The sequence below is a fragment of the Serinus canaria genome, chromosome 3 (assembly GCF_022539315.1).
Source record: "Serinus canaria isolate serCan28SL12 chromosome 3, serCan2020, whole genome shotgun sequence".
Classification (NCBI taxonomy): domain Eukaryota; kingdom Metazoa; phylum Chordata; class Aves; order Passeriformes; family Fringillidae; genus Serinus; species Serinus canaria.
The window spans coordinates 50179902-50206851 of NC_066316.1; the positions used below are offsets into that span (position 1 = coordinate 50179902).

Consider the following 26950-nt stretch of genomic DNA (forward strand, 5'->3'; position numbering starts at 1 on the left):
AAATGGGCTTTTCAGGCACCTCCACCAAACTATTTGCTGTCTAGGCACATGGGAGGCCAAAGAAAGGTTATCTCTGTATAAGAAGAAAGGTTATCTCTGTGTAGTTAGTGTTAGAAAGCATCTGTGTATGGTTGAGGAAAATGTCCTGTGATTAGTGCAGGGAGGAGTTGTTTTGGGGTGTTTATTAATGTTTTGCTTCTCCTGTGTGTTCCCAGGGTGTGTGAGTACATCAGCACGCTGGAGCACACCCACTTCAGTGATGGTGCTGCCCAGCCCTCCCTTACCATCACCCAGTCCCAGCAAGCACCCGGAGGGCAGCACGCAGACTCTGAGCCTGGGGAGGCTCCTCAGGCACTGACCCCCGAGCAAGAGACCACCCTGAGCAGCCACCCTGTCATTCAGCCTGTTTCTATCCAGGATCTCATCAAGGACAGCAGTAAGGGCAGAGCTTTTGACTTCCGTGGAGGCAGTCTGCTGTGTGGCACCAGTGCTGCCAAGGCTGTTCTCACGCTCTCCACGCAGGCTGACAGGTAAAAGCTCTGCTGTCAGCAACCAGAATCCTTGTTCCCAAAGCACTACCAAAGTGGCCCTTTTTGTGCTGCAGTGGGCCTAATCTTTGTTTGTTTCAGCCACTTGCTTCAGTTGAATTTCACAAGAGAGCTGAGTGTTTGTCACAACCAGCAGTTTCTAAGAGGCCTGGGGTTTTTTCATCTCTGCAGTACCTGCAAGTACTGAGCTGAGTGTGTCTGTGCCCAGCAGTGAATTTGCCAAGCAAGTCAAATGCATCCAAGAGTGGTGGATTTATTTCTTGCATGTAAATTGATATGTTGTATTCAGTTAAGCAAAGTAAAGGGGTGTCTTGTCCTGACAGGAAAGGTCTGATTGACAAGACCAGTGTCAGTCAGAAAGCAGCTGCTTCTGCCTGGGCTGCATGGACAATTTGTCAGGCTTCTCCAGGGTGTCCAGACGAGCAAGGGAGCCAAGTATGGTCACAGAATGGCTGTCTTAAATGTCCTTTCATCGTGGTCTGCCTACTGATGTTATTTCTGCTATTTTGTAAGCAGCCCAGGCTACAGTTGAAAAATTCCTGGGTTTGCAGGGTTTGCATCCTTGCAATTACCTTTTTGATCCAACTGACATTTTTCAGCTTGATCTCTGCCCATAGGAAGGTGTTATGTGTAAATTCAGAGCCAAAAGTACTGCGTAAACTGCTTGTAGAAATTTGACTCTGGGCAAGAAAATACCTTTCATTTAGGAAGCTTACAATGCAGCTTGGTTCTGAGGATTAGAGAGCAGCAATACTGTGATTTTAATGGTGCTGGCTTAATTTCTGCCCTTTTACTTAAGTGCACATGTTTATTAGGATTTAATCCCTTGTTTCCTAAGGCTATAGAAAGTTTTTAATGAAAAGTAATGGCAGAAAATCATATTTTTGTCAATTTCTGGCTGCACCATATGAAATGTCACTGTAATCTCTGTGGAGCTTCCCTCTAGTGTAACCACACTTACTGTTTTATGTGTACAGATTTTAACTGTTAAATATTAGGAACCTATTGCAGCAGAAAATAACAACTCTTGTTTGTATTTTTCACTGTTAGCCAAAACATACCCCCATACTAGCCACTGTTGAAAAAATTAACTCTACCCCAGCCAAAATCAGCAAAATATTCCAAACTAGCAATTCAGGTATAGTAACCTTGGGTTTAAGACTTGAATTAATTTATTTTTCAGGATAGGGTTGGTAACTTCAGATGGAGCAAACTGGTGTAAGCCTAAAGTCAGTGAAGCTATGATGATATGTGTTGTGAGGACTGGGCATGTTTCAACTGGTGTTTGATTACTGGTTCATTATTGGCTTATAGCATTAAAGTAACTTGAGAAAGTGACTTTCTGTTTTAGCACTGTAGTTGAATCTTTAAAGGGTTCTGGTTGATCCCATAGCAACCTGCTTTCCACTCTCCAATTAATAAAGCTTCTAGATCAAAGTCTTGCTGCAGCACTGTATAAATGAAAAAGCCCTCAAAAACCAATGTGTCATGAAAGCCAGTGTATAGAAGCCACAAACAGACAGGAGTTTTCCTCTTACATACACATTTAAGTCTGCATCTCATGAATTTTTCAGTTAGATTCTGTTCTTTACCCACAGGCTTTTTGAAGATGCTGCTGACAAGTTAAACTTGACGGCATTGGCAGGCTTCCTTTACCAGCTCAAGAAGGCTTCTCAGGCCCAGCTTTTCCATTCAGTCACAGATACAGTTGATTACTCACTAGCAATGCCAGGTAAATCACCTGAAGATCCTGTACAGAGTGTTTTATATACAATTGTACTGCTTACAGGACTAATCTTTCCTATTACAATTGTGGGAACAATTTTTTTCTCTTCAGAAAAGATTGAACACTTTATTTGGACAGGGACCACATCCACACCTGCTTTGAAACACATCACAGGACATTCATTTGATTGGAATGGGGGGGTGTTAATTTTGGGGGGACTTTGGGGGGTGTTAATTTTGTGCCAATATATAATCACAGCTCTATTTTTGAACCCAGGCCTGTATGGAAACTTGGGTCAATCTAGACTTAAGACAGCAGATTTAAGTTTGGTACTTGACAGTAGGATAACCTCAAAAATGTCCAGGAAATGGGTGGTAGAGAACAGAGTACACAAATGAAGAATGTTAAAGCAGTGGGATTTGTCCTGCTTGATTTTCCCCAACAGAGTAGAGCATGTACCTCACATCAATCAGAAGTTACATAAATCATACAGGTTTTGTTTTGTCCTGTGGCAGGCACTGTTTTTTTCTGAGTCTCCCATTTAATTGGTTTCCTCTCTTCCTGAAGTGCTACTTGTCGTTTTCTCAGTAGGACACTTCAAGTCACTGGTTTTTTGGTCTTGCTTGTCTCCAAACCTCAGCATTCATTACTCTAGTTTTAATAAATAGATTTCATCTTTTCATGTTATGTAGTGGTCAGTTAACTGTCATTTTAATACTGAAATTAAAATTAAGGTAGAGGAATTAAGTGCTATTTTTTTATTTTTAAAGTGCTGTGTCCCCTGATTACATCTTTTGTTAGAGATAAAAGCACCAGTGTATTTGAAATGAGAGGATGAAGTGTCTTTTCAAATGTTGTGAGAGCGATGGAAGATGAGTCCCTTTCAACAGGAAATAACAAGTGTTAGTGGCTGGGGAATAGAAAAGCATTTTCTTACATTCTGTTCTTTATATCCTGTGCTTAATCAGAAATACAAAATTAAATACCCAAGCCAAATAATTTGCAGTTTATAATCTTTCCTGTAGATGTCACCAAAACCTTTCATAACTACCACTTTGGGTCTTAATATCAGTTATTTAACTCCTTGCCTGACTTTTCCAAGCCTCTGTCTTTCATATGTTTGGAAAAAAAGTGATCGCTTAAAGTATGTTGAGTAACCTTTAAACTTGGGTCCATCTCGTGTTCTTTTACCTACACAGGCACAGACTGTGTTTTACATTGGCTTTGGGGTTTTTTTCCCTTTTTCTCCCCCCCATAAAAGCTTGTCAATAATCAGTCACTTAATCAATAATTTCTAATTCTTGTTCAGACATTTAGGAGTGGAGGAGCAGCTGATGCTTAGCTACCATTTATTCTTATACTTTCTTGTAGGTGAAGTAAAATCTACACAGGACAGGAGAAGTGCTCTTCACTTATTCCGACTTGGTGATGCCATGCTCAGAATTGTAAGGAGCAAATCCCGCCCGTTGCTCCACCTCATGCGCTGCTGGAGCCTGGTGGCTCCTCATCTTGTAGAGGTAGGAGTGGGGGACAAAAATGGGAATGTGTGCACGAAACAACACAGCTGAGAAAGAGAGGGGGAAGGCTTGATAGCTCTTAAAATGTATAACAACCTTCAACATTGTCAGATCTGCTCTGTGTTGGATACAGTGTCATATATTGCCATACTGCCACCAAAGAGTGTGCTTAAGTGACTGAAATGGACAGGGACAGGGTGTTGGACTTCTGCAATATGATGCAAATTGTGCCTGGAGAAAAAACTGAAACCACCCCAAGGGGCTCTAAGTGACTCCCCCATCTGCTCATATTACAGTCAAGGTCTGCATCCTTGCAATTCTTCCTATAAAAGTATTTAGGTTTTCTTTACAGTAGTGATTGAGGCTGTTTTGAAGGTTCAGTAACATGTAGTGCTTACCTCCCTTGAAAGTGTCTGACTAAAAGTAATTTTTTTGCTTGGACACAGTCTAATCCTTCTCCTTTCCCTGCAGGCTGCCTGTCACAAGGAGAGACACGTGTCTCAGAAGGCTGTCTCCTTCATCCATGACATCCTCACAGAAGTGCTGATGGACTGGAACGAGCCTTCTCACTTTCACTTCAACGAGGCACTTTTCCGCCCCTTTGAGCGCATCATGCAGCTGGAGCTGTGTGATGAGGATGTCCAAGACCAGGCAAGTTAGCTCTGATCAGTGTGTCTGTATCTGGTCTCCATGCCCATAAGAATGGTTTCCAGAGTGCACTTGGTCCACCTGAGAGTGTTTCCCAGATTCCCTTTGAATGTTGCCCCTTAATCATCTTCAAGGAACTGGGAGTGCTCTGCCGACCTAATCCAGCATTGTGGCAGAACACAGAGACAGTAGACATGGCTTTAAAGCAATTAAATAAAGATTTTCTACTATCTAAAAAAATTTAAAGAATAATCTAGATTGTCATAGTGAGGTCTAGGAATGTGTTTAAAGACATTCTCATTTTTTCTGGAGATCCATCTGCATATATCAGTTCTGCTTTTTGGTTCTTTTTTTTAACCCCTCCTACACTGGCTGCAGGTGATCACCTCTATAGGAGAGTTGGTGGAAATGTGTTCTACCCAGATCCAGTCGGGATGGAGACCCCTGTTCAGTGCCCTGGAAACAGTGCATAGCAGCAGCAAGTCAGAGGTCAAAGAGTACCTCGTAGGAGAATACTCTATGGGTAAGAACTTCCTGCACTATTTCAAATATGCTTTTGATTCCCTGGGGGACAGAGTAACTAACTCAATATATTTAAATGCCCAAACTGAACAGTGGCACTACAGCACTCACTCCAGAACTGTACCAAAGTATCTGATGTAATAGTTGGGGTAGGAAGGAAAGCAGACATATTGTTCTGACCTTTTGTCCTCTACACATTCTAACAAATTATTTGAATGGGAAAGAAAGGCATCAAACCTACTTGAATAATTCTGAGCAAGACAGTAGTGCAAGGGTACTGAGCTTGGCTGAGCATTTGTCACTGTCCTACTGGAAAAAGGACTGTATCCAAGCAGCATGTCTCTTGTGAACTGTCTTCCCTATTGTATGAAACCTATTGCTCTTATACCTATTCTAACTTAATGTGATAATCTGGGCAAGTGCTTGTCCAGGCATTTGATCACAAGGCTTTCAGATTCCTAGTGCTATTACAGACCACATTTCTGTAAGAATGTACATCCTTCCCGGAGATGTTTGCTTGTATGGGAAAATCCATTTTTTCTGTTCTTTTGCCCCATTAGAAGGTATGTTTAAATGTGACAAGTCACATGTAGGGATGTGGTTTTCCTCCTCAACTTTGTCATTGATATCTGTTATGGTTGATGGCTGAATGCTGGTGTACACAGCTTTTGAAGATGATAATCTGCTTTGGAAAATCAAGGCTATTTTGTTACTCTGTAGTCTGAATGATTGATGTAATCTTGGCAGTTATCAAAAACTAAACCAGAAACTAAACAGGAACCTCCACCAAAGAAGTGTGTATATATATAATACCTCGGAAGTATTAGATCCTGAGTTCAGGAGCTCAAACCTGCTCCTACCATTTGAGCAGGCATAAACTGGTATTTGTCACAGACTGGGCAAAGGGCAGAGTCGGTCACTTCCTATAAAAGGCTACACGAGTTGCCCCAGGAGCAAGAGGTTTTACTTTTAAGATTATTTCTGTCTCTGCCCAGAATAGAAAGGATTTTACAGATTCAGTTAAATTGTTGAAAAATGGTTGGAAAATTATTTTTAAGGGGGTGTGAGGAAGAGTTCTCATCTTGTTATCTCCACAGGGAAATGCCAGGCTCCGGTGTTTGATGTCTTTGAAGCATTTCTGAACACAGACAACATCCAGGTCTTTGCCAACGCTGCCACCAGTTATATTATGTGCCTTATGAAGTTTGTCAAAGGACTGGGTAAATATTTTCCTATTAAGTCATAATATCCCGTAGAAGAGAATAATTCAATTATGTAATACATAGCATAGTAGGAAAGAGAGGGGCACTGAAGATGTTGAGTCCAGAATGCTTTAAAAAAATAAATCAAGACCAAGGGATTATTTCTGTAACATTTTAAATACTATCAGTTCTTCAAGTTTTTATAGCAGCAAAGGTGCATCTCACTATTAAGTGTTTGCTTCTTAATTTGATCTTAGTTTACACCAGGATTTGCTTATATTCATGTAAATAATAAAACAAAAAAAACTAGAATATTTCAGAAATGGCCTGGCATTGTGCAGAAACAGCATGGATTGTTTGCAACAGCAGGGCATGTTTTACACTGTGGGCAGCAGAGACTAGGCATAGCATGTCAGGGTGACCCTGCAGAGTAATTGTCATGCTTCACCAGCCTTCAGAACAAAGGCAAATGCTGCTGGGTCGTTCTGCCCCCATGGTGGTGATCCATGGCTTGCCTTGATCATTAGAATTCAACACTTTTCACTGAACTATGACAATGTTGGGGTTTTTTTGTGGATGCAAATTATAGAACTTCTAAGTAGTGATAAAATGGAGCTTTTGGTTTCTATATGAATATTAATTCACAGAGATTGTTGGAAATAAACCAATTTGACTAACAATCTAGGTCTGTGAGCAACTGCTTTGATTTAAATGAACCACCTAGCTGCAGAAAATCTACTCTTTAATGTTACTCTTGTCTAATTGACCTATTTCCTATTTCACCATTGATTTAAATGGGGGAAGAATTCACCTTGTGATGTAATTGTAATTGTAGTTATTACTACGAAAGAGAAATAAACTTACATGTCCAGTACCAATAGAGGGAACTCATGTTTTTTCTGGAGAGCTTAAAAGCCTGTCTTATATTTCTTTACGTTTCTTGCTTTCATAAGATAATTTTGACCCATTGTGGTCACATATCAAAAAGCAAGGGTTTTTTTTATATTAAAGGTAATAGGACTATGAGAAACATCAGCAAATACAATGCTGATTGTATTTGATTGAAAGTATTTGGCTAAACTGGAAAAATTGTTTTGAGCCAAATAGTCCATGGTGGACAGGACTTTAGCTGAGATGAGACAAGTAGACTGGCAGACAGAGAAAATGATGGAGTGAATGGAGTTACCCAGAGAGGAGCTCTGCAGCAGGATGCCTTGGAACTGCTCTGCTTATTGAATTCTGTTAGTGAAGCAGGCCTGAGAGGAGCAGTCAGCTGATGGAAGTTAGGAATACCAGCAATAGAGGCACTAGAACCTGAGGATATGTGTCATACAGTTGAAGGATATGTGTCATACAGTCATACTGTGAGACCTTGATGCCTGCATTAGACAGCAGAAGGAAGTGTAGGATACAAAACATAAATGATGGATTTAAGCAGTAAATAAACTAATAGGAAGAATTTGTGGTAGAAGAATTTTCCAGGGCAGTGGGGTGCAAATGAATAGAAAAAAATACTACAGTAATTGAACAATGCTGAATATGAGTAATTAATTCCTATACCCATGGAAGAAAGTGGAATGGAGTCAGTATGACAGATAATACAATATATGATTATTAGAACTTCCAAAGACTCTACTAAAGAGATATTAAATAGGCATATGTTTATTAAAGCATTTATTAGTATAAAAATTTGTGTACAAACTATGACCAGTATTACTTTATTGTTTGTGTGGGGGTCACCTGGGTGTCATCTAAGAAGATCAAACAAAGGATGCTTTCTGGATTCTGTTCAAATATTAGGGTGTAACTGAATGAGAAAAGAAAATTAATGCTCTATTTATTGCTTTTCTTCTGTCCTTCCCAATGCTGCCTTTCCTGTCCCCAGGGGAAGTAGATTGTAAGGAGATGGGTGACTGTGTGCCAGGATCAGGATCTGCATCTACAGACTTGTGCCTTCCTGCGCTTGATTACCTCAGGAGATGTTCTCAGGTATGATGAACAATCTTACACAGGCACTGACCTGGCCTGGAGAATAATTCTAACCTGCAGGCTTTGCATCAGTTGTTGGATGCTTTGCATGAACCCAGCAGAGTCTGTGGTGACCCTGATGGTAATACCCTGCACTGCCAAATGGACACTGGTAATCTGAGGGAATATCAAACCTTCCAGGCCAGTTAGCAGTGGGAAAACTGAGGAGGTAAAAACACTCAGAGCCAGGGAGCAAGTGAGGAAACGTGCATGTTCAAAACATAGTAGTAACATAATTCAAAGCTAAATTCATTCTCATTTAAACAGTTACCATAAATAGTGTTGTGAATGAAAGACAAAAAAAAAAAACCAAAAACAAAACAAGAAGTTGAGAATTCTTTTATTTTAAATACAATAGGTTGCACCCTCTGGAATGCAGAAGCAGCTTATTTGTACCATGCAGACATATCTGAAGCTCAGGTCAAATCTCTAATAATTAGAATGCTGGCTTATTTCCTCTAATCTTCTTGTATACAGCATATATTATTATCCACAGTTACCTGGACAATTTTTGTCTGATTTTATAATGTTTTTTGTATTTCTGTAGCACCTGCAGGTCTTTTTGTTGGACCCAGGCCATGTTTTTCTGAGTACAATACAAAAGCACAGCAAAGGGTACTGTCATTGCTGAAAGTACTTAATATCTAAATTCAGAGATAATGGGTGGATTCAGTATGCAGACTGAGAAAAGAAGGGAAGAATAAGGCAACTCAGAATAATAAACAGCAGACATACCAAACTCAACTTGCTATCTTGTTAATCTAAAAAAATTAGTAAATATCTCTGTTTATATCTAATGTATGTTCTGTCTATACACTATTTGTACCACATTGCTATTCCTCATCCTTAGAAACTCCAGTTCACAGTGAGGGGGAAATATTTTCTCCTCCTTAAAAGAAACAGCCATTTATATCTTGTTATACCTTTTAACTTGACAGTAAAAGTAGAACAGGAATGACTAAAAAAAATCTTGTCTGTATATTGCAAGTACATTATTTACTTAGAAAGACCTGATTAAATGCTGGTAGCATTCCTGCAGTAGTACAGCTAACAGAGCTTTGTAGGCCATAGATACAATCAGGGAATTGTAACCTTTGCCCTTCACAAATGAGAAGAGAGCATACTTCCATCTCAGAAATGTGTTATTTAAATTGCTGCTCTCCCTCTCTTTACCCCCAACTTTTTACTTTACTTCAGTGAACTGAAGACTTCTGGCCTCTAATTGTGTTTGCATACCTTTTTTTTTTTACAAACCTGTGTTTTATGTGATTGCTTTTACAAACTTTCCCATGGATATTTATATCCTCTTTTTTTCTTTCTCCCCTCTTCTCCACCCTTCCAAGTTGTTAGCCAAAATCTATAAGATGCCCTTGAAACCCATCTTCCTCAGTGGCCGGCTGGTTAACTTGCCCCGAAGAGCACAGGAACAGTCAGCCAGCAGTGAGGATGGGATTGAGTGCATCCTTTCTGACTTTGATGATGACACTGGTAAGTGCATTGAAAGTAGTAAATTCAGAACTAATCAGTTGTTTCTTCTGTGTGTTGCTGCAAATTTTGCCAATTGCTGAAAGCAAGAAGGAGGGAAAACTTCATAGTTTATTGTTTCCTAGTTGTCCACACACATCCATGTGTGCGCACGGAGCTTGGAAGTTCCGGTCCTGTCACCTTCTTTATGTAAAAGATACAATTCAAATATAAGAAAAATACAACCCCTCTCTTAGGGCAAGATAACAATATTTTGATTAACAATTATTTTGATTATCCTGAAATTTGTAATACAATTGTGTATTTCTGAGAGCTAGCATAAAACTACTTTCTAGACCACAGCTGAAGTAAAGGAGTGAAAATCTTTTAGAGTTGGTATTGGCAGGCCTGCCTTTAACAGAAAAAAAAATACCGGTATTGAGTTACAGTCTACAAAGATAAAGAATAATTGTTTAAATCTTTCCAAACTTAGGCCCTGTGGTCTGTTGAAATAAACAGTGAATTTCTGAAGTCCATAAAAAGCACTATGACCTCCAGAAAAAATAAGCAGCACTTGTCTCCTGATTATTTGCATGTAGACTGATCGGCTGTTGGATGAACTAGGATGTACAGAGCCAAGCAGTAGAAGAATGCAGCCTTATGGCTTTTGGGTTCACAGCAGTACAGCTGATGCACAGACAGAAGACTCTTCAGCTAATTAAAGTTGAAAAGTGGCATGTTTATTCAGCACACTGGGCACACTGGGAGGTAGTCCTCCAAAGATTTGTGAATTTCCAAAACTGTAGCTTCTCCATATATCTACAAAAGCTCTACATATTCATAAAGACACCCAGACATCCATACATATGCATCACCTGCCCCCGCTTGGTATTACAATGAGCTGAATGTTCATTACGGCTGCGCAGTCATCTTCTTTAATTGGGTCAGTGGGCTTTGAAATGGGTCAGTGGGCTTCTGAAGATGAAGTAAGAGGTTTTCCTCATGGCAAACTCTTCGCCTTTAATCTGGTTGCCAGGACTTCTTGACCTCTTGGGCATGGTCCAGACTCCCTCTCTTGGACCCAATCATTGTTAGAAGCCAGGTGTATTTGTAGTTCCTACCCTTTTACAATACTTCATATGTTCCCTGTCATTTCTAAGAATACAGCTAAGTCAAATACATTGTCTTTGCTTCAATTATCCCCATCTGGTATATATTTACTCTTTTCCTAATCTTCTTGTTAAGCCCTTAATCAAAATATATGGCCTTGATCTTACTAGCTACATTTCCAACTTAACCCCTTGATTCATTCCCCTGTTTCTCTGCAAAGTTAGTAAATTCTTTTGCTAATATACAGATTCTTCTGCATCTAACCAAGTCATGCAATAAGAATCTCTTAAAACCATGCAATTTGTTTTTGTTAATTAAAGCAAGGTTGGCACTCATCGTAGCATCCTCAGATTCTAAACAAGCATTAGAACAGACAAAATCAAACTTATGCTAACTAAAATCAATAAATCAAAATTGGGTGAACTAAAGCATTAGGTATACCTGTTGGTTTTGGTGACCATCCAAAAAGTACATCCCACTAATGGTGAGACATATCTTCCTCTAACCTTTTAAAGACTCTCAGTATGGTCTCTGTGTCATGATGTATTGTAGTTCAGGTCTTCTTTCCCATAATTTTAATTTCTTCAAGAATTTCCTTTAGATCCTCATGTTTCAATAACTGTTTGACTGAAGTTAAATTCATTCCTATAGGCACAAGGTGATATTTCTTAGTCAAATTTGCCTTTAGATACTGATGTGATACAGCAGGTGCCTGATAGGAGAAATCACATCCTTCAAATTTGGCGAAGTTACGAATGCACAGATTAAATTGTGTTTCACTTATGGTGAGCTTGTCTACCTCTGTAGTTGAACATGCTGTTCTGAGGCAGGCACAACCTTAAAATATACACACAAGCAGGGTTGTCTGGTTGACTGAATGAACCTCAAAGTGACAAAGTGACAAATGCTTTGTTCTGTATCCTGACAAGTATCTTGATCATTATTCATATTTCCTTCACATATAAATCCTAATTGTCTTCTTGTGGCACATGACTCTATATTAACAGTCTGCCAGTTCCCTTCAACTTTCTGTGTCCGTGGTCTTTGTTCAGAAGTATACGGTACAGTTCCGTCATGATTCTACCTTAAAGTAACTATAGGGTATATTAAATCCACTAATAATGATGCATTATGTATAATGCATCTTTAAAAAACAAAAGCAGTACTACACTTGTGACAGGATCATAGGTAAAATTGACCAAAACCTACCAAGATTGAAATTCTCTTTCTAAGTCAGAAGAATTATCCCAAACAATTTTGCAGATCTCAGCAGGAAAGGTGCCTTCTCCACTTTCCTTAATAACTGAGGCAGCCACTGATTGCATCCACAGTTGTGCTTGTACACACCTAAGAGCTAAAGAAATATTCTCAGTAGCTGTACCCAAGGTATTGATTATCAATTCATGGTCCCATTCTTCTATATTTTCCCATTCTGGTAATATCTTGGACACTTTCCACTGGGTGGTACCTAAAGCTAATAAAGGAGATTGTAAAGGCTGTTGTAACTTAATTGTGTCACTACCAGCTGCAGTTAATTTGTTCATTAATACCTCAGAATCCATTGTATTTAAAACCACCATTCCTGTTCTTAATAATCCAGTCAAATCTCTTTTTTGTCTGAGCGTATATGGTATATGCTTCTGTCACCAAGTGGTCTCATCCATAAAAGAGGTCTTAAGAAATGGGGTACACTCCAGTTTAATGGCAGAAGCATTTACCTGCATTGCCATTTCTGCTCGCTTCAGGGACCATTCTGGATTAAGCAGTAAACTTTGGATTCCAGGCTTTTTAATAGCATATGGTCAAATTTTGGTAATTATAGGTCAAATTGTCTCTTTTAGGATCTGGATTAGTGTAGTTTGAGTATGGGCAGTCTGTCTTGGTAGAGGCTAATTGGTTGTTCTGGTTCTGATTCTATGCTCCCAAGGAACAACACAGACTTGAGTTATATTATAGTCAATTCTGTGGTTCTTGTCTGCACATCCTTCTATTCTGAGTCTGAATTCAGGACAGTTGCTTAAGCATTTGTCACAACATTCAGGGCTAATCCGGATGAGTTCCATTGGTTCTTGGTAGAATTCATGGAACCCATCCTGAACAAACGCATATTCACATCCCCAGACATTTCTCCCTTCCCAAACAGAGGCATTTGTGACTCTCAGCATTTTTGACAGAGACTTACGGGAGTAAAAGTCATAAGCTTTTCCTCGACAAGTGTATATACCAGTTGCATTGTACACACGTGGTATTGCATTAACTTCAGTTGTGGTCATAGCTATGGTCATGAAGGCCACAAATTTCCAAATTGTACTTGCCATTCTTTGAAACAAAGTTATCATAAATACAAACTAGATTAACATTTCTTCTTACAATGTACTTATTTTCCCATGTAAGCTTTAATTTCAGTTCATTATCACCCGGTGTAACTTTCCAAACACCTTCTGGATCCTTTTTCACTCGCATATGGTGGATCCAGGTGTTCTGTTCCTTGACCTTGATTGCAGTAAAAGTGGTGAGAAGCACTTGGAATGGTCCTTCCACTGTGGCTCCAGAGTTTTCTCTGCAAAAGATTTGACATATACATAATCTTCAGTCTGTATGTCATGTACTGGTCCATCTAATTCCCTGCTCCAAATCCCAGCCACATGCTTCTCAATTTCTCTGAGTTGTTTGTTTAGGGCCATCATGTAGCAGTGTAGGGTTTCTTCCCCTGCTTGGGTTGATGTTCCCTCTTGTACCCCCCTATGGCCTTCCATATAATATCTCAAAAGGACTTAATTTTTAAATTCTTTTGTCCTTGGTTTAGTCTGGATTTGCAGTAATGCTAATGGGAGAGCCTGGGGCCAAGGTGATTTTGCTTCTTGCAATAGCCTTATAATTTGTTGCTTGATTAAATTATTCATTTTTTCCCCTTGGCCGCTTGACTGGAGATTATATGGATTATGAAGTTCCCAGTCTATGCCCAACTGGCAGCTAATTTGCTGTACAATTTTTGAAATGAAGTGTGGCCCTCTATCTGAAGGTATTGTGGCTGGGATTCCAAAGCATGGTATTATCTCTTGTAACAGTACTTTAGTTACCTCTTGTACCTTGGCAGTTCTGGTAGTAAAGGCTTCCAGCCATTCTGAAAAGGTATCTGTCAATACCAATAAATATCAATACCCCCTTTCCTGGGAAGTTCTGAAAAATCAGTTTGCCACTGTTGCCTAGACCCATAGCCTCTTCCAATTTGTCCAAGTTTTGATTTGGGAATATTTTTGGGGTTAGTTTGGAGGCAAAAGACTACATTATCAGGTCACTTGAATAACTGTACGTTGTAAATTTCCAGCTACAATCCTATCTTTTAAATAATTATACAAAGTGTCTATTCCCCAGTGGGCTTTCTGCTGCTCCTCTTATAATAGTGACCAAAACAAATAGGAGGGGACTACAAGTTTTCCTTTCTCTTTTTGTATAATGGCCCATCTTTCCTGATTGTATTTCCCATTCTCAGTCTCAATAAGTCTCTTGTCCTTCTTGTTATATTTTGGCTCACCTTCTAGGGAAACTTGTCCATCTGGAATTAAAGCTGCTTCAATGGATACATCACCTTTAGCTGCTTCTTTTGCCTCTCTACCCACCAGCTCATTTCCTTCTTCCCATTCAGAGCTCACTTTCTGGTATGCCTTGATATCATGATAGCTACCTTTGCAGGTAGCTGGACTGCATCTAACAATTTTACAGTTTCTTGTGCATGTTTAATATTTTTCCCCTGTGAATTCAATAGTCCTCTTTCTTTCCAAATAATTCCATGTGCATGTACAACCCCAAATGCATATCTTGAATCTGTATAGATGTTGACTTCTTTTCTCTTTGCCAATTCTAAGGCACAGGTCAAGGCAGTTATTTCAGCCTTTTGTGCAGAAGTGTTCATTGGTAGTGGTCAGACTCTATTACCTCTCTGCAGGTGGTAACTGCATACCCAGCATGCCTTTTTTTACTCATGACATATCTGCTTCCATCAGTAAACCAAGTCTCAGTGTCCTCAAGAGCAATGTCCTTTAGATCCAGGTGACTGGAGTAGGTGGCTTCGATAATTTCTCTCTGCCACTGAGGATGATTCCGAAGAGTAAAGAACATATCAGCATATGTTACTTCCTACCATTTCTGTTCCCTTCTTAAAAATAATATCAGCTGCAATAAAGTGTCATAGTCTAAGGTTCCAGCCAGTGGCCATCTAACAACTCCTTCTAGCCTATAAAGTGGCCACCATTGTTTACAAAATGGAATTAAATTCCTTTTATTTTCAGTTCCTCCATAGCCCACCAATTCTTTCCAGTGTGCCAAAATACAACCCATGGGACTAGCCTTAGAAATTTCTTTACTCTGGTTAGTTCCCACTTTTCTTTTCCCAGCACTTCTTTACTTTATTCCAACTCTTTGCCTTAATTTGAAAGTCTTGGGTTATAAAAACAGGCAGAGCACACTCCCCTCAAATTACTCCTGCTGGCTTCCCTAAATTACCTGAAACCCCCTTCTCCAATGATTCAAACAGCCCTGTTACTTCCGTGGCCCTCACGATCAGTTGCCAATGAAATCTTTATAGCTCTCTGAGTGGCCTTTCTCCTTAGAATAACACAAATGACAAAGTGACTTTCTTGATCTCCTCCACCTCAATGTCTGTCTGTAGCACAGCTCTTCACACTGAATACAGGAGAAACAAACCCAGGGTTCACAAGGGAGCCTTTTGGACAAGCAACCTCTACCAAATGCTCTCCTCTGATTTCTATTTCTATTCATAGGACACCTCAGCTACTTACTTCTCACTCTCTCTACCTAAACTTTGCTTCACAAAATCTCACAGTCTTTTCCCAGTTTTCTTCCCACACAACCCAATCTTCAGGTACTGTGACTTCAGACACACCAACTTTAAAATCTCTGGTTCAAAATCAGCTTGATTAAGGTGCTGTTTCCACTGACACAGGGCACACTCACTTTGCTGCCTTGCAGAATAACAGTAATATCATCCTGCACAAATACTACATTGCAATAACACCCACGCACAATGCCAACCTCTAAATGAACCAGGGGCTGCAGAGAAACATCCGCAGAGGCAAGCTTTTCCAAGTATCCCTTCTTGACGTTCTCAACTCTCTACCGTAGGAAATTCCCAATCAAAAGATACTAAATGGCCACCAGAATTCTTATATAATCCTTGTAGGTAAACCCATTTGTTTCTTCTATCTATTCCAAGATTCACTGGAGTAAGAAATTCCCATGGATCAAGTCTGAACCACTGTGTGAGAGGGATTCCTTTAATTCTCCTAGCCACGGTTAAAACAGACAGCCTACGTGTAGACGCACTTCACTGTGCACACTCACCACACCTCCCCTTTTCCCTTCTCGGGGGAAAATGTACCAAAACTGCACACAAATCTCAAAACCACACCAGCACTTGACACAGGCTTCCCTAGTCCTTGGTCTCAATTTACCTTTTACCTGTAAATTGTCCTTTGACTGCCCCTTGGCAGAAATGATAGCAGCCTTCTACACAAATTCCACGCTGTAATTAATCTTACACAACATATTGCTCTCACTACAGGCAGGAATTCCCCAAACACAACCCCCTATCAGATATCAGAACTAAACCATGGGGGTTGTCCTCCCAACTCATTTTGCACTGTTCCAAATCTTCTTCAGAAATATCTAAATTCTCGGGACGACCTTTTCCACAGACTAAATTCACTATCTGACATTCAGTGTATGCTCCCTCCCAGGTATAGTACTATGGCAATTCTGATTCTGGGAAATATCTGGAGCACACAGGTCTCCACCTGTAACATATACAATGCCACCTTCTACTGCACCTCTTGCAATGAAGAAGGACCCAAACTGAGTGCCACCCAGGTACCCAATAGAAAATTGTCAGATTACACAAAAAGCAAGGAGTTACTCCCAGTGTTCTCTACCTCCACAGATTTTTGAGATTGTCCTCAGCTGAGGGTAGCTCCCAATCAAAAGCTAAGTAACAGTTTGTTCGGCTTGAATATCTTTCCCCTAAAAACACCCTTTCTGTCTTTCTATCCTGTGATTTATAACAGCCCAGTCTCCCCCTATAGCCAAGAACTCATCTGGTTCAAGCCCAAGTTACTTTAAGAGTCCCTCTCTGGACAGTTGAGCCCTTGCAGCTAGAGCCCAGGCTTTGCCAGTCACCTCTAACAATTTAGTAAAAAGAAACAAACATCACAGTAAATACAAAAACCAAAACACCAACTAAACCAACTAAAAAAACCAACTAGTTGCAAGTATAACTTTCGACATCAGATAGCAGTGTTGTCTTAGAAATGAGCCAAAGAGTTACTAGCTCTTTATACCTTCTGATACAAGATGGTAGTATTACCTCAAAAATGCACAATATCCCTCAAAAACAGTGACAACTACGATTTCCAATAACAAGAATCAAAACTCACATATTTCGTCAAACACACACACACCCACACAGTCAAAAATAGCAGTAAATAAAAGAATAGCAGCAATACACAGGAATTTGCCCTGTCCACCCCCAGAGCTGCTAGTGGATTCCCTTGACACGGCAAATTACTCTTTAGCCAGCAACCAAACCCTTCAATGCTTGCAAGCAAACGTATGGGCTTATGTTGCACACAGGGCCTCCCCTGTGACTTACCAGCTGCCCCCTCAGCCACAAATATGTACAGCTTAGAGAGTAATTTCTATAATCATGAACATACCCGCTGTCCGTAATGCCAGCAGTCTTGTCTGTCCCCTCAATGAACACACAGGGAGCAGAGGTCTCTCCAGGAATATCCCAGTGGCACCTAAAGGCATCCACAGCCCAGCCTGGTCTCACAGTAAACGGAGGAGTCCTGCCACAGTTGCCAAAATGATGCACAGACGGAAGACTCTTCAACTAATTAAAGTTGAAAAGTGGCATGTTTATTCAGCACACTGGGCACACTGGGAGGTAGTCCTCCAAAGATTTGTGAATTTCCAAAACTGTAGCTTCTCCATATATCTACAAAAGCTCTACATATTCATAAAGACACCCAGACACCCATACATATGCATCACCTGCCCCCGCTTGGTATTACAATGAGCTGAATGTTCATTACGGCTGCGCAGTCATCTTCTTTAATTGGGTCAGTGGGCTTTGAAATGGGTCAGTGGGCTTCTGAAGATGAAGTAAGAGGTCTTCCTCATGGCAAACTCTTCACCTTTATCTGGTTGCCAGGACTTTGTGACCCTTTGGTCACGGTCCATACTCCCTCTTCTGGACCCAATCATTGTTAGAAGCCAGGTGTATTTGTAGTTCCTACCCTTTTACAATACTTCATATGTTCCCTGTCATTTCTAAGAATACATCCAAGTCAAATACATTATATATTGTCTTTGCTTCAATTATCCCCATCTGGTATATATTTACTCTTTTCCTAATCTTCTTGTTAAGCCCTGAATCAGAAAATATGGCCTTGATCTTACTAGCTACACTTTTAACTTAACCACTTGCTTCACAGTCACTTCTGAATATGTGGACTACTGAGCTGTTCCAAACAGGCTGCCTCTGTAAAGAGTCAGCTGCAATCTAGCAGAAAGCAGGCTGACTGCAGTGCATTTCATTCATGTGCCTCATCTGAATGGGCCTTGGTACCACCTTTATCTAGACTCTTCCACCACATGGATTGTCCTGTTCCTGCTACCCTGGATAAAGGAGAAAAAAGCTGCTCTCTGAAACCAGAAAGTCACAACTCCTAGTTTTTCACAAAACAACCTTTTACTCCTTTCTGTGCTGGGTTTGGTTTTCCTCTCTCAGGAGATTTTAGGATATTCACCTGGGATGTAGGAGACCCAAGTCATTGAAGCCTCTGCTTTGAATCAGACTTGGAACTTGACCTAGGGTCTCCCCACCTCAGTTGCCTACTGAAGTGACTCTGCCTGTTACTCTCCTGCTGTAAACAGAAATACCACCCTGCAGCAAATAAAACTTCTTTTGGTTCTTGCCAGAGCTATGCCCTGAGGCTGTCACCCAGTTTGTTATTTACATGGCAATGGTGTTAGAATGTTGCTAGGCAAACTGACTTTACAAAGACACAAGGCAGTCTTCACCTGGCACTCTAGTGCTCAAAGTCTGTAGCAGGATAAAGCAAAATGTTTTAACCTACTTTGGCATATTTGCAGTATATTTTCATACTGTATTTGATTTCATGCTGGATTCTTCAGGAGGGTGTTTTAGAGATACTCAGTTCTCCCAGACTGCAAAACGTCCATATTTCACTCTGAGTCATTTATGCTGTTTCCTTATCCAGAAGTATCATTAAAGTCTAATGGACTCAAAACAGGGCACACCACCGCCCTCTGAAAGTGGTGTGAATAAATAAATCCTCAACCTAGTTACGAAGTAATGATTTCACTGTTTTTTCCTTGTTTCTCAGAAAGACTCTTGCAGTCAGCAAGCTCAGTGAATCTTGAAAAAAGTTCCCTCTTGTATTGCTTTTAGAACATAATTAGCTAGCAAGCATCATTAAAATACAGACTACATCAGCATAGCTACCACTGGCAGACAACAGGAATTTATTCGTGAACCAAAAAAAATCCATTTTAGCCTAATAAACCCATAGCCTTTTAAGGTGACGTAAGAGTGTAATGTACAAGATCCTTCTAGTTGTTCATGTTATCATGAGGAACTAGCAGTTACTTAAGGGATCTGTGAAAAATTGAAGGGCAGCAACTCCTAACCATCTTCAAAATAATCTTGAATACTAGTTGTATCCTGGAATCTTTTAGGGGGATACCTGCTTACCGGTGTAGATAAGAGTTCACCTGTGTTCTATCTGCTGTTCTGGCAATTGTCCAGCTCTGTGACCTCTACAACATCTAAAGATGACATGTGAGGCAGCCTGATCATACCTCACGAGATGTTTTTACTCTTCAGTCCTGAGTACCAAATGGAGCCAGTTAAATTATGGCTGGTCTTCTCAGGAGCCTTACTTTAAAGCATAATCTAAGGGATTACAATCTATTCTGGGCAGCATTTGCAATGGTAATGAGATGAGGTTTCATTTATGTATTTTTTGTGGGATGTTTTACGCAAGGTTAAAGAGACTGAGCTAGTAGGAATAGTGAAGTATGACCAGAACAAGGTGTGTATTGATGAGGAAGGATGGGACAAAACACAAATTTGATAAAAAGAGAGGGAAAAGGAAACCATCATCTAAAAAATGGCAGTTGACCGCAACCATCACATGGCAACAGTAAACATGCAGGAACCATGATCTTTAAGTTACTTAATTTATTAATTTTCGTAATTTCTGAGGGCAAGTTTCACCTGTCAAACAGTATCTAATTCATAGTTTTTAATCTTTCTCTCTTTACTTGTAGGCCTTATCAATGTCTGGATTATTCTACTGGAAGAATTAACAACTGCCATATCCAACTGTCCCCGTCAGCACCAGCCTCCCACTTTGGATCTGCTCTTTGAGTTGCTAAGGGACGTTGCCAAGACACCTGGTAATGAAAGGGCCTGATAAAATGTGAGCTAGTGGAGTCCTAACCAAACCTTTTAGCCTCCTAAGCCATTTCTGTAAAGTATGTTATTTGTGTTAAAGCTGCACAGAGACATTCTCTGCCACAAAGGGATTTTCTCAGAGCTGATAAATTGTTCCACTTAGTCCGTCATTCTGTTGACAAAAGGCATCTTGTAAGAGCATATTGAACATATGCTTAAATTCATTGCACAAGAAAGAGGTGGGGTACTCTATCCATGTGCTAGCCACAGAAAATGTTTGCTTCGTGTCTAGCAAATGGAAGAGAAAATTACATAATCCTGCAGATCTGCTGGGAAAGACTGCAGGTAAACAGTTGGCTAAATGTACCTCATAGCTACATCCAAATTTTGCCACTCTCATCCCACAAAATAGTTTCAGAACCTCTTTCCTTCAGCATTACCTCAGGCTTTAGCTTGGAACAAGTTAGCAAATTTACTGAGCATATAGGCTTTGTAAGCAAGTACATACAACCATTATTGTGTTTATTTTAAGGACCAGGATTTGGCATTTATGCAGTTGTACATCTTCTTCTTCCCACGATGTCTCTTTGGCTCCATCGCAGCCATGGTGACCACTCTTACTGGGATGTGGCATCTTCTAATTTCAAGCATGCCATTGGCCTTTCCAGTGAACTTGTAGTGGAGCACATTCAGAATTTCATACACTCAGGTATGTCATTGTAGTGTCATATCTACTGTCATCAGTGACCTGTTGCTGAATAGCTACTTGAGGAGGTGGTTTCATTGCTTTTTTGGTTGCTCATGCATCAAATAGGAGTAGAGTTAAAAATTTCTGATTGGGATTTATTTTTCTTTATAGGATTTAGAATTATGGGGAAAAAATTGTAAGACACTTCTGGAAGTTATTTAGACCAGGCTCTTTCTCAGAGCAGGGCTATCTTCAAAATTAAAAGATCATAATCTTTAGTATATTCCCAAAAGAAGATACAGAGACTTTAATCATAAAGAACTAGATTATTAGAAACAGGATCTAAGATAATTTCTCCTGTACCACTTCAGTCCAGACATTTTATGTTGTTAACTTAAAAAGGATTGTTCTTCTTTCAGCTTGATGCGATGCATGTTTCAATAGCTGCATAAAAAGCATTTGGTTTTGCAAATTCTCTGAATAGCAGTAAGTGTAGCAAGACTGTTTATCTCTAATTATAATGTAAAGGCAATGATGTTAAAACCAGTCTGTGTTTTTTCCTTGTAGATATTGGCTATGAAAATATGATCAATACTATGTTGAAAGATCTTTTCAAGTTACTGGTAGCCTGTGTAGCAGAACCAACAGAAATTATTTCCAGAGTTGGCTGCTCCTGTATCAGGTAACCCAATCTGTTCACTCTTAGCTCATTCAAAAAGGATGTCTATGTCTTTGAAGAACTTGTGGACTGATAAGTTGGTTGACATCTCAAAAGAAGTCTACAATATGTCTGAGGTCTTTTTAGGGGAATAATGGATTTTAAAGTCCTTAACCTTTTCTGGCTGTTTTCAGCGTGCCTCAGAACCTATGATTGTAGGCATTACTGCATGTATGATTCTCAAAAAAAGCACTTGCACATGACTTATGTATAGTTAGTCAATAATTGATCCTTAAGAAAAAGGTTCTTCTCCTGGCATTCATAGGTCTTTAGAGGTGATTAGCACCTTTCTCAGTCTTCAGGTTATTACAGTCATAATCAAAATAAACACTGCATTTATACAGTTACATAGTGTGTGGTTCTTGTGGCAAGATGTCTACTTAAAGAGGAAAAGCAAAGGAGAAAAAAAAGTCAAAACTATAGTGTTTTGACTACAAAAATAGGTCAGGATAACACCAGAGGAGATTGGATAACATTAGCTAGCTACTAAGTAAGCCTTTTGTTCTGTTTTCATAGATTCATAGAATGGTTTGGTTTGGAAGGGACCTTAAAGATCACTTCAACTCCCCTGCCATGGGCAGAGAGCTTTCCACTAGACCAAGTTGCTCAAAGCCCTATCCAGCTTAGCTTTGGACACTTCCAAAGGGGATTTTCAACCTTCTCCCTTTAGGAGTAAGAATTGTCTAACTTCTTCTTGAACGTGGTAACATTTTCCTGTGTCCTTGCAGGTATGTGTTGGTGACAGCAGGGCCTGTTTTCACTGAAGAGATGTGGAGGCTTGCATGTTGTGCCTTGCAGGATGCATTCTCTGCCACTCTGGAGCCAGTAAAGGTAAAACTGCCATTTTGCTGTCAATCAAAATGTAATCATACAGTGGATGCACTAACTTTTGACAAGTTGATAATTTGTCAACTCACAATTAAACATGTTGAATCAACGTGGAGGTTGAAATCAGTTTTTCTAAATGTAAACAGATCACACTAGTAGCTTTCAGTTCAAACTTATTTTAAATTGCCTTGCCAGTATGAAATCAGAAGAGTTAAGTAGGTGAAAATTTCTCTTTTGATCAATTTCTTCCTCTGGATTTACAAAAACTAGGTAGAAGACAGTGTTGCTTTGCTGTTGCTGCATGCTCCATATAGACTAGTTTTCAATTCACTGTCTGTTTTGTAAACAAAAAAATCCTTAAAGTCTTTGCAGACCAGCATCCATTAAAAACTGCCTTTACATTGGATATATTAATTCTAGATGGCAGGTGAGCAGCTGGTGGGAATGGCAAAGGCCACTGAATTTTGTATTTCACACAAACAGGCTGGACATGGCTATAGTCATTTGTTTAGTGAAATTCTGATGTTGTGTCTCTCTGTAGAACCTGTTGGGCTATTTCCACAGTGGTACTGAAAGCTTCAGTGGAGATGCCTGTGAAGTGAAGGTGGCAGCCCCCTCCCTCTCACCAAGTGCTGAAGCTGAGTACTGGAGGATCAGAGCCATGGCACAGCAGGTACTGACAGGTGTTTCAGGGGAAGTCAGAAAACCTTTTAAACTTGGAGTTTTCTTCATGAAGGTGTATTTTTTACACCATCTTCCTCACAAACCCTACAGGCAAAGACTTTCTCATCACCAGGCTAACATCAATTGTCTAATAGTAGTATTCAGAAAAATTAGCAAAAACTAGGAAAAAAAAAAGAGAGGACTGACAATGACCCTGCTGTGTAACGTAATTTTAAAAATTGCCAGGGTAGCATACATCAGTGGAGATGTTTCTGATAGAGAAAGGGAAATAGTAGTGTTACTGTGAATCCTCATCAAGAATGTCACATAGATTTCTGAATACTCTGTAAGGAATGATAAATTCAAAGGACAAAAATTGCACTAGAATAGAGATGAAAATAGGAAAACAGGAAAACAAGATCTGATTAGCCTATCTAAGCATTTTTCTCTATAAATACCTAGGTATTTATTGGCAAAGAAGAAAAAGGGTTACTGGGAACTAGGGGATAATGCTGACATTTAACAAATGATTCACTAACTCCTAATCAGAATCAGCAGAGCAAACTTGGAACCTTCTTAGGGTTCTTTTGACTACAATGAAGGTTATTCATTCTATGAAAGTGGTTATATGAAACAAGTTCTTTGAAATACAGCAGACTGAACCTAATGACCTGCAGGGTACCATAAAACTGTAAATACCATATGACAGTTTCAGCCTGGGAAAGCAGATAGATTAAAACAGCCAGCAGATGTTTGGTGTCAATTTCTGACTTGATAAATCATACTCTGATGCTGCTTGAAAATCTGAGGCACACAGACCAGGACTGGTGATCCCAAATAATGTGGTAGTGGCAGACTTTGTTTGAATAGAAAATGTGTTTTAAATTAAGTTTTAAAGATGCAGAACTCAAGAAAGCAAGGAATATAACAATAATACTTTTCTTGTAGACACTATCAGTGGCACTCCCTGAGTCCTCTGCAGTGAGGATTTGCTACAGCTATGAAGCTACAAAGCAAAGCCACAACAATTGAGAGTTCTTTCCCTGTTTCCCACTGAACTAATTTTGGTTGGGATGGAGTTAATTTTCTTCCTCGTAGTTGGTACAGTACTGTGGTTTGAATTTAGTATGAGAATAAAGTTGATAACATACTGATGTTCTAGTTGTTGCTGAGTAGTGCTTACACTCGGTCCAGGACCATTCAGTTTTTCATCCTCTGCCAGGAAGGAGGGACATGAGAAGCCTGGGTGGGAGCCTGGCCAGGACAGCTGATGGAGACTGGCCAGAGGGATATCCCATACCAAAGAGTGTCATGCTCACTATGTAAATGAGGGCAGTTGTCTGGTAGGGACTGCTCAAAAGCAGGCTGGGCATCAGTCATTGGGTGATGAGGGGCGATGAGTAATTTGCCTCTCTTTTTTTTTTTCTCTTTTTTGTGGGTTTTTGTTTTGTTTTGTTTTGTTTTGTTTTGTTTGGGGTTTTGTTGTTGTTGTTGTTGTTGTTGCCCTTTTTGTGATGGTTGGTGGTTACTGTATTTTATTTAAATTATTAAACCCATGGGGTTTATCTTTTTTCCCTGATTCCCCTCCCCATCCTAGAGAGGGAGGGGTGTGGGGTGTGGTAAGTTCATGGCTGTTTAGTATTTAGTTGCTGTCTGTGGTTAAATCACAGCACACCCCCAAAGGGTTGCATATTAGGTGTCTCTTCTATCTTCATGGCTGTAAATAGTCCTTTCAACAACCAGCCTTTCTAGGTGCAACTGGCTAACTGCAAACAGGTCCTTGTCTCCACTGTACATGGTGCTTTCAGATAGAAGCATACAGACAGCAGAAAGCTTGGTTTGGTATTTGGTGTTATGCCTTTAAAAAGTTCAAAGAAAAGTATGTCTGTCCTTTGCCCTGCACCCCGCTGGATGTCTGGAGGCAGCCCATTGCTGTTTAACCAAAGTAGCATACTCCAGGAAAGGTCTGCCTGGGGGGATACCTTGCATTCTCTCTGTCACTGTAAAATAATTCAGAATGACAGATATTTCACACTGCAGGAAATCCTATTCCCAGCCCGTCCCCCACCCCAGACCCACTGCAAGTGCTAAACTGATTGTTTTATGTAACTTGTTGCTTTCTAGGTCTTCATGCTGGAGACTCAATGCTCCCCAAAAACCCCTAGCAACAAGGAAGGGTTTGAACATGCCCAGTCATGTGTGCTCATCATTGACCTGCCACCAGATAAGAAACCAAATGGGCATAACCAGAGAAGGTAAAATATCTTCCAAGGAAAACACTGTGTCACTAAAAGCTAGATAAAAATATTGCTGAACAGGAAGAAATGTGAACTGAGCCTGGTAAATCATACCTCCCCATAGGGCTCATCAACAAAAATGAATACACTGATCAAATTAGGTTTTGTGACACTGTTGTGGTTTTAGAGATAGCTATCAAATTCAATGTCTGCTTCACTAGGGGTCTTTTAAATTCAGTATTACTTGGTTAAGAAGGTAGGAAATGGATGAACTGGGCCATTATAAACTGAAGAGACCACATCCAAAACTGCAGAGCTGTCAACATTGAGCTAGGGAGTGTTGTTTTTGCTTGGCACATTATTTTTGTGGAAGTCTTTCTGTTATGTAACCACCTGAAAAACTCCTCTGTTTGCACTACAGTCTGATCCTGTGAAAGAGTATTTCCCTTTGCTTGCACGTGGTTGTTTAAACAACTGCTGTACCATCATTTGGGCCAAGAATCAGAATTCTGCATTCAGGGTTTGTGTTTGTATTGCAAGGCACATAATTGCATGACTTGTCTTTTGCGAGGTACCAAACATGGGTTTATACCATTCAAATCTAAACTATTACTTGCAGCAAGGAGCCACCATGTGATGGTCCTTCTTTGGATGGACAAGAGGAAAGGCCATGCAAGATGTCTCTGTTCTTACACTGCTGTATGGCAGTTTTCCCCTGAGAGCAGGAGCTCTGTTGCCTCACCATCAGAGAACAGGCCCCTTAGGTTGCTTAAACCTTCCTAAACTCCTTTATAGGGGAAAATTTCTACTTTATCCAAAGGCTAGCAGGTCATTCTTCTTGTTATTATGAATGCAAAGCAAAAGACTGGAATATTCACCTCTCATAACACTTAAGGCCATGCAATCTAACAGGCTGTGTTTGTAAGGGCAGCAAGGGTCTTGCTTGTCTTTAAACAAATAAATAAAGCTTGCAATTAATGCAAACTCTGAATGCTCTCACACTGCTCTTTGTCCAACCAGCTGCTAAAGGTGTATATGCCCATAGCCAAGTGTTGTCCCAGCAATGCTCATTTTTTCATCCAAACACAGCTCACAAGTTGACTGTGCCACTGTTTTCATATTATTTGCTACAGCAGTGCAGTAATATGGCAATCATGCATGATAGTAAATGTGGCCTTTCCAAAAGTTTTACTTTAACCTTAGCAGGGTTTCACTTCTCCCTTTTGGTTTTGTTTCCTTAATGCTGCATCGTTTCACAGGAAGCTGGGGTAAGGGAGCTTTTCTTCTTCCTGAAAAATAATCATATATTTCAGTTTGAGACTTTGGACAGAGTAAGAAAATACTATCCTTAACCAGCTTTGACACTGTGTTTTCATCTGTAAGTCTCTACCAGTTTCTTTTGGGATTGAGCAGTACGTTTTACTGTCCTTGTAAATTGCTTTTTTGGCTATTACAAGGAAAGCAGATCTCCTTCATTCCTGACCCTGCTTTTGGAACAGGATTAGTTGCTTGAAATCACTGCAAGCTCTCATTTAACTTTATACATGCTCTT

General features: G+C 40.0%; 1 protein-coding gene across 5 annotated transcripts in view; it reads left to right on the forward strand.

Moving 5' to 3' along the window:
• Nucleotides 1–26950, forward strand: part of ARFGEF3 (ARFGEF family member 3) — a 93818-nt gene that overhangs the window by 57079 nt on the left and 9789 nt on the right. For all 5 annotated transcript variants that reach the window (XM_050972538.1, XM_009092799.4, XM_050972541.1 and 2 more), the window contains 14 exons: nucleotides 216–530; nucleotides 2147–2280; nucleotides 3646–3791; nucleotides 4263–4442; nucleotides 4818–4962; nucleotides 6059–6181; nucleotides 8049–8152; nucleotides 9535–9679; nucleotides 20138–20266; nucleotides 20797–20973; nucleotides 21520–21634; nucleotides 22399–22501; nucleotides 23040–23171; nucleotides 25286–25416. In XM_050972538.1, the coding sequence (XP_050828495.1) occupies nucleotides 216–530; nucleotides 2147–2280; nucleotides 3646–3791; nucleotides 4263–4442; nucleotides 4818–4962; nucleotides 6059–6181; nucleotides 8049–8152; nucleotides 9535–9679; nucleotides 20138–20266; nucleotides 20797–20973; nucleotides 21520–21634; nucleotides 22399–22501; nucleotides 23040–23171; nucleotides 25286–25416 (2079 nt within the window). The remainder of the gene's footprint in view (nucleotides 1–215; nucleotides 531–2146; nucleotides 2281–3645; nucleotides 3792–4262; nucleotides 4443–4817; nucleotides 4963–6058; nucleotides 6182–8048; nucleotides 8153–9534; nucleotides 9680–20137; nucleotides 20267–20796; nucleotides 20974–21519; nucleotides 21635–22398; nucleotides 22502–23039; nucleotides 23172–25285; nucleotides 25417–26950) is intronic.